The following is a 16,729-nucleotide window of genomic DNA, read 5'->3' on the forward strand; positions in this document are numbered from 1 at the left end:
ATGTCAGGAGCAGCAAGAGAACTGTGCATTAGCGCTCGTGCACACAAGTAACCATCTCAGCCTTCTATCTATCCATTTCTGGGGACTAAGCAAAGGGCAGCTTCCTTGTGCCAGCTAGGCTTGGTTTTAAGTTAGGATTTTTTTGTGTGTTTTGGCTTGCTTTTTTGTTTGGTTTTGGTTTAGACTCCAGTATAGACAACCTGGCCTTTAAAATGCTCTGACTGGTTGAACTGGGTTTTTCAGGGGGACTTGAGTCGTGGTCACAGCTTTAAATCACAAAAAAAAAAAAAAAAAAAAAAAAAAAAAAGAAGCACCTCTCCCTTTTCTGTGGGCAAAAGATCCTCTCGGCTGCTTTGTAGTCTATTCGTGCAGGCTGTATCCCACCTAAATCTCTGATCCTGAAAAGAAAAGAAATGAAGCACCTCTCCCTTTTCTGTGGGCAAAAGATCCTCTCGGCTGCTTTGTAGTCTATTCGTGCAGGCTGTATCCCACCTAAATCTCTGATCCTCGTGTCTGCTGCTGGCTGGCTGCCTTCGTCATGGCTGGCTCCAGGCTGACACATGAGGCCTAGGGACTTACTGCCTCTTCTGCCTTTTCTGTAGTCACCAAGAGACGATCTTCTCAGTCCAACGTTATGTTGCTTTTATTCCTTACACCGTACAAAATGTAACATAGGAAAAAAGGGTATTTTCCTCTGCTCTTGCCCAGTTGCTCACTGGTGAAAAAGGACCTCTTCAGCCAGTTGGAGCTAAAAGTGTCCTTTCCTGGAGGCAAGCATCATGAGGAAGCTCCATCACAGAAACGGGGGCCTGTGTCCCGGCAGCTCTGGTGTCTGTGGGTGGCGGCTCTGGCAGCTGCTGTGCTGTTCTCTGGAGAAGGCTCTCTGAATCTCAGTCTCCAGAGATATTTTGTGTCCAAACCTGATTTACTGTGTTAGCTTAATTTTGAACAGCACAATCCTTTTACTGAAACAGTGAGAAGAAAAGTACTTGCTGAAAAAATGTTTCATAATTGCACGTGATTTTATATCTATTGATTGTGTTACATGGGTTTACTGAAAGATCTCCATCGATGTATTTCTATAAAAGTAATGAAGCTAATATATTACTGAAAAAATTGCCAAGTAAAGATAATCCAATTAGGTTGCTGCACATAGCTGAGTTTTTAAATTATTGATGTTGTCTTAAAATTGGCTGCCTTATAATGCAGTAAAAGCTGCAATGTAGAAGATATATTTAGCTGTAGTCACGTTGTGATACTACTGTGCAGTATTTTTTAAAAACGACACACAAAACAGATTTTTTTAAAGAGACTTGTTTTGTTTTACAGAGCACAAACACAAAAGAATATGTTTATAAATTGAACATCCAGGAAGTAAATAGCAGGACTTGGCTGAAGCGTGTCTGCACCTGTCTCTTGTTAAGCTTCAGGGAGATGGCTCCTGTCTTTAAAGCTAAGCATGTGTGTGGTGTTACTTGCAAAACTCAGGCCAAAATCTAAATCTTCCCTATTGCGGTTGCCCAAAAGAAAGTCCACTTGCAGCTCTTGACTTGCTGAAAGAAAGTATTTTTCTACTGTGGCTCTTAAAAAAACAAACAAACAAATAAAATAAAACCCCACCAAAACCCCAGAGCAATTGGGCAAGTCGAGTGGCAGCAGCTCACGTACATGAGCTCTGTAGATGAAGGCTGCAGCTCCGGTTGCTCCCTGTGGCGCTGTGGGATGGCTGTAGAAGTCTCTCTCAGGCAGTGTGATCCAAAACTATTTAGAGCTTTAGTTTTTTTAAACCAGTGCTTTCAAACTCAGCAAATAGGCAACAGCTGTGGCACAGTGATGCGATGTATTAAGAGAAGATAAGGAATAACTAAAGAAGAGTGCTCTGCACTAATCCAATCTAGAGACGATATTGAAGCCATGGATCACAGTAGCAGAGCTTGTATCCAAAAGCAAAGGGACGAAACATCCTCCACAGACAGATTAAAGAAGATATATTGATTACTGTCTCTGTTATCAAGCATCTGGGACGCTAATCAGCATCTCAGTTGTGCATTTTAGTAACGAAGGATAGCAATGATTCAGTGCTTGGGAAGGCAGCAGGATTAAGTGGGAAGGAAAGAGAATAATTATTATATTTATTCAGCTGCTGTCCAAAACAGAACATTAAAACCCCTCATGATTGATTTTTGTTTTCTAAGGGCACTATCTAAAATATTACTTAAACAGAATATCCTATTTTAAACATAACCTGGACAAGTTTACTATTTCCCATATGTTTTTGTTGAAAACAGCTTGCAAAGTCTCACATACTCTCTGAGTAAAGGCTTTGTGCCAAAGAGGGAATTAACCCATTAGTCATTTAACAGTTAAAAGTGACTGTTAAATGAAATCTGTAAATCCCTATGAAATATTTCAGTTCAGCACTTGTTATTTGCTGCTGTTATGATGCCAGTAAAATATAAACGGAGAAAGCTGGCTACTTTCTCAGGTCAGATGTCCATCTCGCACAAAAAATGAGGAAAGGGACTGGTTTGAACGTCTTTGATGTTGAAAGTGAGGAGGTTAACCTAGCTTTCAGCTTGCACTAGGATCAAATTCATGGCACCTGAATTAGGACCTTCATGCCCCTCAGTAATCCATGGAAAGAGAGTGACACCTCCAGAAGCTGACTTGGGCACCTTCTTAGAGCAGTTCGGCCAACCTCTCTCCCTGCCTGTGGGCTGTTACTGACCTTCCTGAGGGACCTCAGTTGAAGGCCTGAAGTCACCCAGGATAAACATGGCTCTGTGTGCCTGTGCCAGACCTTGCTCTTTTGTGTGCGTTGGTATTTGGCTTCCCCGTGTCGAAGCTGTGACAGCTCATACCCATGCAGTCAAATCCTATCCTCCCAGGGGTATCTTATGGCTGTGCTGGCCTGAGAGGGAGCTTATCAGAGTATGATTTATGTCTATGAGTTTGTTGTTCAGCATAACGGAAGTAAACACCTGTGCAGGAGGGCTCTAAGTTCTGGTTGGCAAGGATGCTATTTAAACCACTGTCAGCTGAGTGTATTTAAAAACAGAAAAGCTGGAAATTCCAGTTGGCACTTTCTGCAGAGTATGTGTGAGGAAACAATCTCTCTTACTAAGTTGTATTTCATTTTGCAGTTTTTGAGACCTCATTAATAAAACTGTACTAAAAGCAGAAGGAACGCTATTTTTGCATTTAATCCTCACAGGTTTTCCATAGTCTCCCTTGGCTTCTATATATTACATAGCTTTAAAGGTGTCTTTCAAAAATATCAAGTACATCCTTCCCTAATGCTAGAAATCTAAGCCATTTAGGGTTAGTATCTAGTTATTGGCTAATTGTTATAACTGAAATTACACAGCCATAATTTCTGATCATACTGGATGTATTCAAGGTAAGGTGAGTGCCCTGAAAGTTGAAAAGCAATGGAAAAATGTGAGTCATACATGTGAGGCTATTTGCACTAGTTCTGCAGGCAGACCTGAGATTATGAAGGTAAAGTGGCATTGTCCCGTTGCCATTATTTACATCTTGCCTCTGTGATTTCTATCATTACCCATTATTTCACTGTATTTTTAATGAAAAAAGTGTTTATTTTCATTTGAAGAATCCTGAAGGACTTTGCTAACTGCATGATACAATTCATAGTATGTTGTGTATATCCAATATTTTTCTGTGCATGAAAAGTAAAAGAAAAAAAATATGGTAAGAAACCTCTGATGTTGGCACAGAAAATGCCAAATGTTTAGCAGCAAATGTAGCCAATAGGAGAGGTCAGCAGATAAAGAATACTATAGGTAATCGCCACTGCTTTGGGAACAGGGTTAGGGAGAACTTAATTCCTTGAGCTGGAATTTGGCCATGGCATCCATTTACCTCGAAGTTTGCAAAAGGCAAGTTGGGATCTTTGAAGACTTTAAGGTGCTAAGGGGTATTGTGTTTCATCCGAGCTCTTAGTGTTAATAAATAAGTGAAATATAACAGCATAAAAACATGGGGGAGCTTTTTTTATGTAAATTTACAGTTGTGCAGATGTGTTTGGATATAGAGTGAGAGGCATGTCCTATATCAATGTCCAGTGAGTTTTTAAGTGGTAATTGCATTTGTACAATCTTTTTGCAAATAAATACCAATTTAACTCCCAAATCTTGCTGATATTTGAAGGCTGTATGTATCATCCTAGTAGTCCCACCCTCTTTGCGTTCTAATCATTCTTTTACAGTCCAGTGATTTTCCTGGTAACACAGTTAATAGTCTCATACATATGGATTTACATGACGGGCTAAATTAAGCAGGACACCACCAGGAGCAGCACATCCACCAGCACTATTGTCACAAGAGGCAAAGCTGCTGCCCACCTCTTTTGCTTCTTTTGTAAGCTTTTAAGAAGTGATTTTTCAGACTTATATACATATGGTAAGATTAGATCAAAGCGCTAAAGTAGTTGATAACAAAAATACAGAATGCTAGTTATGTACATTCCACTTGTATCTCTGCTGAAGTCCTAACAATAAGAATAATGAATTTTCATTTGGGTCATACATACTGATTTGATATTAGGCATGTGGATGGTGCTTACTTAAAAGAGCACTCTCCTGCCACTAATTTTAGGAAATATGATTCATGTCAGTAATGACATGGTTTTCCATCCTGCAGCAGTCTGTCGGAGCCCCCATGAAGGATTCATTTTAGTTTAATATTCATAGATGAACTAGCCCTTGTAGAAAAGCTTTTCTGCTTTTTCTATTTACATTTCAAATAATTCCATGGAATTGTGTGGGAGCAAGAGAATTGTCTGCTGAATGCTGATGTATACAATAATACTAATACTACTACTAATAATATCATTAACAGTGCTTAGGGAAAAAATAGATCACACAAGTTTGCCTGTGCCTTATCTATAAAATCCTGTAGCTGTATATTTTTCCTTCACTTACAAGATGTTTATTGCTATTTTAATCTGAAAGGAGAATGCCTTCCCAGCCAGTCTGTTGAATGGTATCTTCCATAACCCAAACACCGCATGTCCCCTGGTGAAGGTTAGCATTATGCATCTACAATGCAGGTTCATTTTGCCAGACTAATATTTTACTAAGTGCTTGAGCTGAGCTTTTGTGATAAGTACCCTCTTCTAGGGAGAAAGACATTTGCTCTGTAAATCAGAAATGACAGTTTATAATAGTACTGTGAGACAGGGAAGAGAAGAGGGGGAAATGGAGCTGAACTCTACATTATGGAGGGACTGTAGTTTCTCATTACAGCCCCAGGAATCCTGGTGTACAATTCTTTGCCAATGAATGTGTCAGCTCTGCTGCTCATAGGGCTTTGTATGCAGGTAGGTAGGGACAAGATTGCCTTAATGCTTTGGAGAAAAGCTGCTTTTCATTTTTATTGTGGGTCTGAAGGAGAGAGAAATAGTTTTATTCTTGTATGTTCTTTGTTTTATGCCCGGGTAGCATTCCCAGTCAGTTTATGAGAGAAGCTTGTAAACCTGTATTTTTTCTAATCTGTAGGCTTTGTTGTTCCACAAGATGGTGCTTACAACTCAAATCAAAATGGAAGTATTTCCCCTCCTCTTAAATTCTCTGCTGTTAAATCTCAAATGAGATCCAATGTTACTGTAGAGAGCACCTCCGTGCTGCAAACTACGTGGTATTTGTTAGACAGTATGAAAAATTCAATTGAACGTAAAGCACGGGTACTGAAGTACTTTAGTAAAATACAGTTTCTGATGCATTAGTTTTCCCTTTTCATTGTGTTTGTTGCTTTAATTTATATAGTCAAATAATTTATAATGCCTGGTAATTAAAAATTAGATTCCTTAATAAATTATGTGGGAGTTAGGTCAAATTTTGTATTCAGATTCATAAGTGCCTTGCTCTAACTTTGAGCAGCAGTCGTATGTGTGCAAATCTAAGCACACAGTCTTCATTTATTTATGGGAAAAAAGACATCTTTTACCTAATGGTTATACTGCTTTGTGTCTCAGGAGTGTGTTAATTCTCTATTCCTCTGTTGAAGCCAGTAAAATCCAGTTGATGAGGTCCATGGCTTCCTTTTGTTTTAAATTCAGGATCAACATTATTCTCTGCCGTTTTCGGACAAGCAGCTATCTGTCTGCATGTTCAAATGTATTGGACTGGGGAATATTTTTACAGATACCTAATAAACATGTACTCTGAGTATGTGTGTGCGCGCACATGCAGAAATTTGTTTGTCTGAACAATTAGATGAGTCTTTGGGAAGATCTGTTACATTTCCTACTATTACAAAAAACATAGGTAAGTTATTGGAGAGATGACTTTACCCAAAACAAAAATTGGATCAGTGATACATTTAAAATGTATTTTAGATGTCTTTAAAGCCTTGGCTCATCCAAGATGGCCTCAATATGATTAGAGCTTGTTAGCCACTGCCCTGGAGAGAAGAATGGGGAAATGTAGAAAAACTATTGGACCCTGGGATTATTCACAGAAGGTATAGATAAAGGATTTATGGTTTGTCCTGGCAGTTCATGGGGGATAGTTACAATTTCAGTTAATACAATCCAGCATGTCATTTGGATGTAATAATAATTTTGGAGAAAGCTTTGGGCTGCAATACAAAATACTGCATACTACAATTATGTTAAATACCAATGCCTGCTGCGGCGGGGAGAATTTAGGAAGTGCCATCTCTGTGTTAGTCATGAAGTTCTAATTGTTCATGTCTTGCTCAGAAAATGAAAAAGTTTTATGGAAAAATAGGAAGCTCTTGTCTGTGAAACTATAATGTACTTGCCAAAGAAAAATTTAATTGAGGTTGCTGGGACAACATCTTAAAAGCTTGATTTTATCTCTTGTAGCATTTTAATTTTTAAAATTCTAGGTTTTTTTTTTATTCCAAGGAAAAAGATAAGAGTATTCTGTTTTATGTGTTTCTAGCCATGTGGTGTCAGCAAAACTTGAACTCCCAAAAGCAGAGTGCATGCTCCTGCTCCTACCGATGAATGCAGCCAGGTTGCACATCCCATGGGCTTCCTGCCCCGACGTTGTTGGCACAGTGCTCGGGAGGGTTCCTATCTTTGCAGGCGTTGCAGGTGGTGTGCAGGGGTACACTCTTCCCTGTGAGTGATGGGTCCTCTTCAGTCCCCGGCACGGTGAGCCAGTGATGCTGCTTCAGTGGGGCCCAAGCTCCTTTGGGTGATTTTGTATGTGATTTTTATTTTACTAAGGCAAATAGATAACTAAGGGAAAATGACAACTTTTTTATGATTGGGTTGTTAATTAAAGTTAAATAGAATTTTCATCAATCAGAAAAGGCATATCTGTATCAGTGAGTTTTGAGATCTGTAAAATAAATAGATTTATAATGGAAGAAGATATTCAGAACCCTAAATATAGCAGCTGCTGCCTCCTCCATAATGCAGTGTGAACACTAGCTAGTTTGTCCTGCCAAGGGACTGCTTTTTCATGAAGCATCATGTAGGTAATGCACATATAAGAAACACTACTGCTATACTGTAATTTTAGAAGCCCTGTGAAAGCTGTTTAACATCAGATAAGAAATAACAGTTCACCGAGAGAAAGGGAATGTGAGAGCTAGCCACAATAGTAGCTACAGACTTCAAGGTTCTGCCAAGGAAAAGAAATGCAATGCTAACTAAGCAGGTTAGAAAAAAACAGAATATGGCCATGTGTGCTGTTTTAATGACTGCATTATTCATGCAGTCATTCCAAGGTGTATTTGTGCATCTGCTCAAAATGTTTGGTGTGAAATCAGGTATCAGAAGCTTCATGAACCTATTCCACTGATGTGGCACAGATTATAGCTATGCAAGCCAGGGCAAAACCCAGTAGTATTCTAACCTCATATAGTTTGAAACACATTTTGATAAGTATACCATGACTACCAGATACAAAGTGTGATGCATATAAGTTAAGGCAGTGCCGAGAGAGGTACGTAGCTTCTTCATAAAGACCTTTAATAGTTGTGACTCTTGTATTTTGCCTACGAAGATAGGAAAAGGCACCCTAAATTTTTGAACAAGTTTTAGGAGAGCTGCTTTACCATACAATAAAAGTTCTCTTGCTGTATCTTAAAATACCTGCAGTATAGCTGGAAAGTATTGCACTACAATCCAGTGTAATCCACTATCAACTTGCTATACATTTGACAGCTCACCTCTATCTTTAGGAATTATGCATCCTACAGTTTCCTCCTGCTCTCCCATCCATAATTCCTAGGGAGCCATACGAGCATTGATGCAGTCTCTGAAGCTGCCCTTTTCTCTTCCTTTGTAGTTCTAACGCAACTTCAGAAAGCATCCGTCTTAAATGTGGCCAGCATCTCATGTGTGTAATACACATAAAGGGACACAGAATCAGTAGGAGCACTTCAGGGACAGCATTAATATTTAGCCAAGCTGCCAGCACTACAGTGAGAACTAAGACATATTTTTATACATCTGTGCTGACAAATCTAAGTCCTGTTTGGAATGCAGTTTGCACAGCTGTCCTCATCCCCCAGCAGCATGTCAGAAATGATCTTGACGAGATGATTTTTTATTTATTTTATTCATTTTCCTCTGTTTTGGGGAAATTCCTGCATAACCCCAATGCAGAAGAATGTTTACCCCTTCCTGGTGTAATACATCTTGAGGTTATTACATTCTAATCTGAATGCTCTCTGTATTCTTGGAAAGTGCTATTCACAGCCTCAGTGCTGTTGCAATAACAAAGTTAATCTGATCTCTAAGAAGCTGGAAATTCAGTGAATTATATATTATTTTATAATTTGTCCATGCCTTGGACAAATTGGCTCTGTTCAATGGCCTTGATTTTATGCCATTGAATAGGTCAGAGTGAAAGTTAAGTAAGAGAAATCATTTGAGATTTTGCTGTGACTGCGTTGAAAAGGGACAGTGCACTGAAGATTGTGTGGCTCATGGTGCTTTCTCTTTGATGCACATTTTTTTTGAAATTAATAGTGCCTTACGAAGGGAAGTTGATAGGGAGGAACCAAAAAACTTATGGAGGTTGAAGCTAGATTTTGGTCGTTTTCCACAACAAATGCAGGTTAATGTTTTAATTGGGAACAGCATCCTATAACTGTGAACGGTTACTGTATAGCAATCTTTTGACCATTGCTGACTAGTTTGTGTGTGTCCTAACCAATCAGGCTATGTCAATATTGAGACTGGGGATCACTTTTGAGTGATGCTGAAATCAACCACACTTACAGTCACTCATTTTCCTTTGATTGGGTTCATTGCATTGTAACATCTTATTGTTACATAGTTATAATGATTATGAGAAATTTTAAACTTGCAGTTTTCCTTGGAAGTCCTTCCAAAGTATAATTTGAAGAAATTTTAGAGTACTTTGAAATAGTAACTCTTAAAGGATGAAAGGTCCAGCAGTCCTGACAGTGCCTTGGAGAACAGCAGGCTGTGGCCCCGTGTGAACAGCATGTTCTCCCATACAGCGTCCGTAGGCAGGGCTCAGATTGACTTTACGTGGCCAGGGGATTGTGTTCAACAGTTTCTTGTTCCCACTGACTCTGATGCTGAGTGTGGTTTGCCTGCAGGGGAGCTTTAATGCTCCTATATCTCATAGAATCATTAGAAATAGAATTAGGTGTGATTTCAAGACCTCCTTTTGCCTACCTTCATCCATAATCGTCTTTGCTAATTTCTTCCTGCCAATTTCTTATTTTTATTCTATTTTTTTGTCCAGTGTTCTTAAACTCTGTACGTGTTAGAAATCCCATCACTTCATAAGCAAGCTATTCTCATGTTAGTTTTCTTGTGAAAGTTTTACCTTGTGTCTGCACACATTTTTACAGTGTAATAATTTGGCCGTAGTCTATATGCTGGAGTAACAGGCTAACTGGTGTTTAGTAGCCTTGGTCATAATACTGCTCCATCGAATTGCCTCCACCGCATTTGGGAACAGATTCAAAGGATTAGTTATAGTTAGTTCTGTAGTTCTGTTTTTCTTTTCTTGGACAATGCCCTGCAACGTCTCTAAACAAAGATTAGTAAGCCGCTATACTTTCCTGATAGCTGTGTTAGGCTACGTTTATTTCACAGGGCATCAGACACCTCATATGCCCTACTTCTCATGGTAAGTGGATACACTTGCATACTGCTCTTGGTATTTAAGCCTACTTCTGTTTTCATTTGAATTGTTCCTTTAGGCAGTCTTCGGGAATGAGCAAAGTCAAGGTGTAAAGTCAAATATTTTGTTCATAGTGAGGGGGGTTTTGGCTCAGATCTTGCAGAGACAGTCAATTGTCAGGTATCCTGGACAACTACTGCTTTTGCAGTATTGCTCTTGGAATGTATTACGTGATAGAAATTTCTTCTTCTGTGTAGAAACCATGTCTGAGCATTTTGAAACCATCTGGCAGTTCTGTGGCTTCATATCACAGTTGTGTTCAGAATAAGCCTAAAAGATAGACAACAGAGAGAAGGAGTGTTTGGAACAGCTTATTTGCTAGCAGTCACATTTCTGGTGCCTAACTCAACTTTAGGATGAAATACTTTGCTGTTGTCATCATGAATCTTAATGATTAGTTCTTTGCTCCTGGCAATTCTGGAATATTGAATATTGCTGGAAATAGAATTCAGACTAAGAGAGCGCCAACTTTTTGTCACATGGATACCATATAAAAATGGACAGTATACTTTATGTAACATTCTTCTGATACTTTCAAATAGTTTTTTGGTATATTCTTAAAAAACTGAAAAAGTTATTTCTGAACTGTTCATTATTTTCCTGAGCTGTGGTGCAATAATAATGTTAGCATGTGATTTTTATTTCCTTATGTACGTTACATACCTATGCACCTATGGAGACCATCAACAGCCACTGATTTCACTAGCTTGCTAGTATTATTTTCTGTTAACAAATGGAAGTTCCATATTTAGTGAGAATGCTGAGTTCAGGTTCAAGGAATCTCTACTTAATCAGGTTCAAGGAATCTCGGAATCTTCTGCTCCAGTGAAGTATGTCAAAGAAGGAGTAAGGCAGTTGCTGCTTTCAATTTGTACAAAACCCCAATTTTCAGCATGTCTTGGAACAAGATGCATGGCATGCAACAAGCCATCTGATTAATCAGCAGAGAATTTGCAAACATCAGCAATGCTTCAAGATGATATAGGAAGATCTGATATCATGTCTGCTTGTGCTTTCCATATATAGAACTTTGCCCTTGCTCTTCCCCTCATCTCCATGAGAGTTCATGTGAGGTCTGTGGTTTGACTAAACATAGGGCTGCCTGGAGTCTCTGGCTTTTGTTTTTTCCCTTCCTAATTGGCTTTTACTGGTTATTTTTCAAGCATGATGGTGTCAAGTCAATTTGCTCAGGAGTCAATCATGTGATTTTCATCATGATGCTTATGTAAACGCTTCTTCCAGCTTGCAGCTTTATTAGCCCATTTTTTTCCAAAGGCTTATCGAGGTGCTGTCCATAGCAAATCAATGACATAGGTGTCTTCTAGGTGATCGGTGGGAGAGAAAGAAATCTTAATAAAGCCAAGGTCTTTTAGCTGGCTTAACTGACGCTGTTTTTCTTAGTGCTTACAGGACGGTATAATGAAACTCTGCTGCTCTCTTTAGTTCTTTATGATTTGAAGAGCGTAGAGTGGTCTTGACAGCTAGAAGTTGCCTTGATATAAGTATTATCTTAAGCTCCATTTTCATAGAGCAGCTGATTATGGGATTTCTGCGATATTGTGGCAGTGGTTTTGCAAAATTACCTTCCTCTAGGATACAGGTGGCAGATGCTCCTTTTGCCTTGTAGAGGCAATGTATTGAAGGAGGAGGAGAAATTGCTGAAGTCTCAGTGGTGGAAGCCTCGAGTAATGTATGGTCTGTTTTGGACAGGAACTTTGGGTTAATCTAACAGTCTCTATTCCACTTGGTTGCAGTTGTTCCTGTTCCCGGGGACAGGGTTATTCTGGGGCAGAGTTTGCTGATGTTTTAGCCCCAGGGCAGCTGGAAGTTAAAGGAGCTTTAGAAGTTGGGCATGAAAACCACAGCTAATGGATGAAAATGAAACAAGAAGTGCTCTTTCAGAAAGCTTGAGATGATTAGCAGGGCAGGCTGGAAATATGTAGCCTACTCTGATAATTTAAGGGAACAATACAGGGTTAAAAAATGGAATTTGAAGAGGGTTTGTAGATAGCAGTTCAGATGCTTTGGGCATACCGCTCATACCACACATGTCGCTTATTTTAGTCCGTAATCCCGAGAGTCCCTTGCCCTGCTATTGAAAGCAGCATATACTGGGGAGGCGAAGAGCTGATCGTGAGGTAACAGGAGCTGTTGCGGATCTTGACAGAGTAAACACTGCAGCACTTGAGTGTGTGTCTTTCATGGGCATTTTGAGTATCTGTAACGTGCTGGATTTCACAGGTCACAGCAAAGCTGGCTTCGAGGCATGCTCTTTCGGAGCGTTTGGAGATCTCTGAAAAATTACTGCAGGCTATCCTTTAAAAGTGATCACATTTCAGTCTTAGAGGTTTGATCCTAGCTAGTGCTGAGGAAGAATAGGATGAGACCAGAGGCTTCCTGTTCACTCATTTGGAAAGCCTTTGAAGAGAAATTTTAAGTATCTTGTAGCAGAAGTTACAGGATTTCCTTTTTTTTAGTTCTGCAGAGCTTTAGATTATTTGGTGTGATGGCAGATGAATAATCTTGTCAAAGTTAAGATGAAGAAAAAATAATTAACAGATTTACAGATTTTGTAGAAACTTTCTATTGAGGAGCAATAGATTACACAGGAGCACAAAGCAAATTTTCTGGGCAAAAAAAAGTGTGTGTATCTTCGGTTTGCTGTGTGACCTCAACTTAATGTTTGGAGGATTGTTTTCCTATCCTTATTTTATTAAGTATATGTTCTTTTTTGTATTATTGAAAGAGAATGTATGCTTCGTGCCTCTTGACTATAGGTTTCTAATTCTGTGGATGTTTTAACAGATAAACTGAGCTGGCAGCATTTGAATGGTGGTATAGCAAACAGAAGATTTTCATGCTGGATGGTGATTGAACAGTCAAAAAAAAAAAATCGTACACAAATGATGCTGATTATCTTGGTATTTTATAACTAGTAAAGGATTTTTTTTTCCTGTGGCTGTGTCATGGTTTAACCCTAGTCGGCCACTAAGCACCACACAGCCGCTTATAGTAATAATAACAACAATAATGTAATTGTAATGAAAAGTAAAACAGCAAGTGAGAGAGAGAGAGGAACAAAACCCAGGAAAAAAACCCCAAAGTGATGCAACTGCTCACCGCCCGCCGACTGACGCCCGGCCAGTCCCCGGGCAGTGATCGCTGCCCCCTGGCCAACTCCCCCCCAGTTTATATACTGAGCATGACATCATACGGTATGGAATATCCCTTTGGCCAGTTTGGGTCAGCTGTCCTGGCTGTGCCCCCTCCCAGCTTCTCGCTGGCAGGGCATGAGAAGCTTGAAGAGTCCTTGACTTTAGTGTAAGCACTGCTCAGCAACAACTAAAACATCAGTGTGTTATCATATTATTCTCATGCTAAATCCAAAACACAGCACTGTACCAGCTACTAGGAAGCAAATTAACTCTATCCCAGCCGAAACCAGGACAGGCTGTATATTCTCAGTGTCCATGATTTTAGCAGTTAAAGTATAAATGAGTAAATGTGCATTTTCTCTTGGTAGGAGCTCTGTAAAAGCCTCATAGCTGTCCATAGAGGTTAAGAGTGTGATGTGTTTGAGATGGGGTCCCTTAGATGGAAAGAAGGGGGAGTCTCTGTCCGATGAGCTTCACTGTGCCTCTCTTGCTGTATGCAATATGCATCTTTCCTGGCTTTGCATATGAACCTATGGCCTGTGGGTCCCAGGGAACTGTCTCGTGCACATCCGGTTGCTGTGTGTAGCCGTTGCAATGTCTGCACTTGAACTGCTGTTTTAAAGTCTCAGTTGTGGCACGCGTTAGCCATTATTTTAATTACTAGAACAGAATTTTAGATAATGATATTAAATATCTCGGATACTACCACTGGTTTCTGTGATATGAGAAGTTTCTAAAACTGAGGACCCTTTGTAGGTCTAAGTTACATAAGCACACATCTGTACTGATGCCATTTGTCAACCATTTGCTCTCTGAAGGGGGTGCCTGAAATACTACAGAGGTATAAATCCCCTGCTCTGGTGGGCTTCAACAGACTTCAGCTTTCCGAACTGTCTGAAATGTCATCCGCTGCAGTTTCAGAAAAAAAAAAAAGTTTCTATTTCTTCTTGCAAAATCTGGATCAGTAACTCCAGATTATGGTTTAAAGTATTTCAGCTTGTCTTTCCAATTCTTGGGAAGATATTTATATTGTTTGTATCTCATGTCAAACCATGTTTTTCTTTCTGCTGAATTCTGCCATGTGTTGCTTTGTTTGCAAGTCGCTTCCAAGCCAGTAATCATAAGCACTCCATCTGGTTGGGGAGCAGAGTAGCGATAATGTAAAAGGACATTTCCACTATTCTGTTTAAAAGAATCCTCCATCTGTACCAAATCTGCCATTTTAATGAGATTGTAAAGGGGTTTTGTCATTTTTTTCTTTTTCAAAGAGGGGAGGAGATTGATTGTTGAGATTTTTTTTTTTTTTTTACTTGCACAGCTACTCATTACGTGATTGTATCCAAGGCCCTTTCTCTTCCCCAAGCTGAGAATGACTGTAGTCATGTTCATGTAATTCAGGATGCAAAGCAACAAAAGGATCCTGAAAATTTTACCCAAAGTCTATAACAAATTGATTTTGTCATTAGTGTTGAGCCTTTCCTTTATTACCCTTTGTTAATAGCATGCATGTGAGAAATCATTCTGAATGCTGTAAAACTGATCCACAAGGTTAAAAAAAATATAGTGTCACTATGATTTATGATGTGAGCTTTCAGTAATCAGAGCTGAATTGATGGATGTGAATGTGCTGAGATGACCTTTTGGTGCTGGCAGATTTTAATTTTTCTTTGTGCTTTTCTTTTGTAATCCTGATTGTTGCTCTTTTAAAATTAAGGGAGAGAGAATTGGGCAACTTCTTTTGTGGGAATGTCACAAGCTAGACCAGGACAGTTTTGTGGAGGTTAATAGGCAATGGTCTGGGTCAATCATCCACCAGTCTCATCATACTAATGTGAACTTGAAAAGCCAAGAGCCAGCGACTGGAGAAGCAAAGTAGCTCTGGCAGAATAAATGAGCAGGCAATGGGTAGGGGAGGACTGTCTCAGAGGAGCTCCTGGAGGGAGCAGGCTGTCACCAAGACCCTGCTGGCACTGTCCACGGGACCTGGGCTGCCTCGGGAAGGAGCGGCACAGCCCACCGGTAAAACAGACACACGCAGAGACTGTGTTGAATCCTTTTCACTAAAAGCTTTGTTCCTCCTTTCCAAACAAGCAGTAATTCAGCTTTAGGAGAGCTGTCGGATTGCCAGTTCTGTGTCACCAGTCGCTATCCCCTGACAGGAGGTTGCAGTTCAGTGGCACCTGGTGGTGTGGGGACACCACTCGACAATGGCCTTGGATTTCTGGACGGACTCTTCAGTTTCCATAAAACTGCCCAATTTAATCCTTTTATCTACAAAAAGAACTATTCTGCAAGTTTTAAATTTCACGTGATTCCCTTGAATCCCATTACAGAAATCATCATATTTCCTTTCTCCTTGTTCTCAAGCACCTTTTCAAAGGCAGAAGAAGGGTATTTAGGCACCTGGTACTTGTTCAGAGCCAACCCCTCTTCTTCAGTTAGAAACAAAAATTCAGTCACTGGGTAGTAACCCTGTGCTCTTGGGTTTTTAGAACTGGGATGTTTCCTTTTATTGTTTTGAGATGATAGTTCTCAGTCCTCAAAAGAAATAGTAACGCTAGATCAAAATTCAGCTTTAGAAATTGAATATTTCAGGATACTATGTGTTGTTGTGGCAGCTTGCAATAACGACATTGCCGAAGTAACCGTGGTGCAGATGATTGAAATCTGCTGCAGGGAGCTCTGCGCAGATATGTCAGTGAGGTAAATTCACTTACACTGACTTGGTCATCGTCTTGTACTTAAATCGAGGTGGAAGGCTCCTTCATCCATGTAGATAGCTGTTAGCTTCTCTGTATTTAGTCAGCGGCAGAAGTGGGTCTTAGTCATAGATACTATAATGCCATAAGCAAAAATGTGCAGAAGCAGAGAGCAGTTGTTAATAGAGTGCATCATCAGTGACATTAATGAAGTGATTTCAAGCTAGATCACCTGAATGCGTGGCCTACAATAGCTAATTAGTGATACATTGGGGCCTCAAATTTTGCACCTTCTGAAAGATTTTACATAGATAATTAGCAACAAGTTCTGCATCATAACCCAAGAGCACAGAGCTACTACCTGGTGGCTGGGCTCTAGTCGATGCAAACATGGAGAAATGTTTCTTGAAAATTTGAAATGACCCTTGTAATATTTTACATATAGATTATTTCCTTTCATAGACAAATGAGACATTGGGCATATCTTGTCTGATAAAAATATTAGACCTTGATTATTTTTTTCCCTCCTCTTACCGTTTGTTGCTTTTCTGTATCAGTGAATATCTGTACATAGCTCACCTGTGTGAGGTGAGATGTGTAACAGGCAAGCGCAGTGCATGCAGTGCAGGCGCTTGTGGTGAATTGAAGAGATTTCAATATTCCTTTTCTCAGAAGATGGACAGTATTTAAAGCTACTGCTAATGTAAGT

General features: G+C 39.7%; 1 protein-coding gene across 1 annotated transcript in view; it reads left to right on the forward strand.

The window, feature by feature from the left end:
• ANK3 (ankyrin 3, node of Ranvier (ankyrin G)) overlaps positions 1-16,729 on the forward strand; it is a 210,343-nt gene that overhangs the window by 29,618 nt on the left and 163,996 nt on the right. Inside the window, exon 2 of the mRNA XM_009325841.1 lies at positions 1,523-1,530. Coding sequence (XP_009324116.1) covers positions 1,523-1,530 — 8 coding nt within the window. The remainder of the gene's footprint in view (positions 1-1,522; positions 1,531-16,729) is intronic.

Source organism: Pygoscelis adeliae, unplaced genomic scaffold (genome assembly GCF_000699105.1).
Source record: "Pygoscelis adeliae isolate BGI_AS28 unplaced genomic scaffold, ASM69910v1 Scaffold4, whole genome shotgun sequence".
NCBI lineage: Eukaryota > Metazoa > Chordata > Aves > Sphenisciformes > Spheniscidae > Pygoscelis > Pygoscelis adeliae.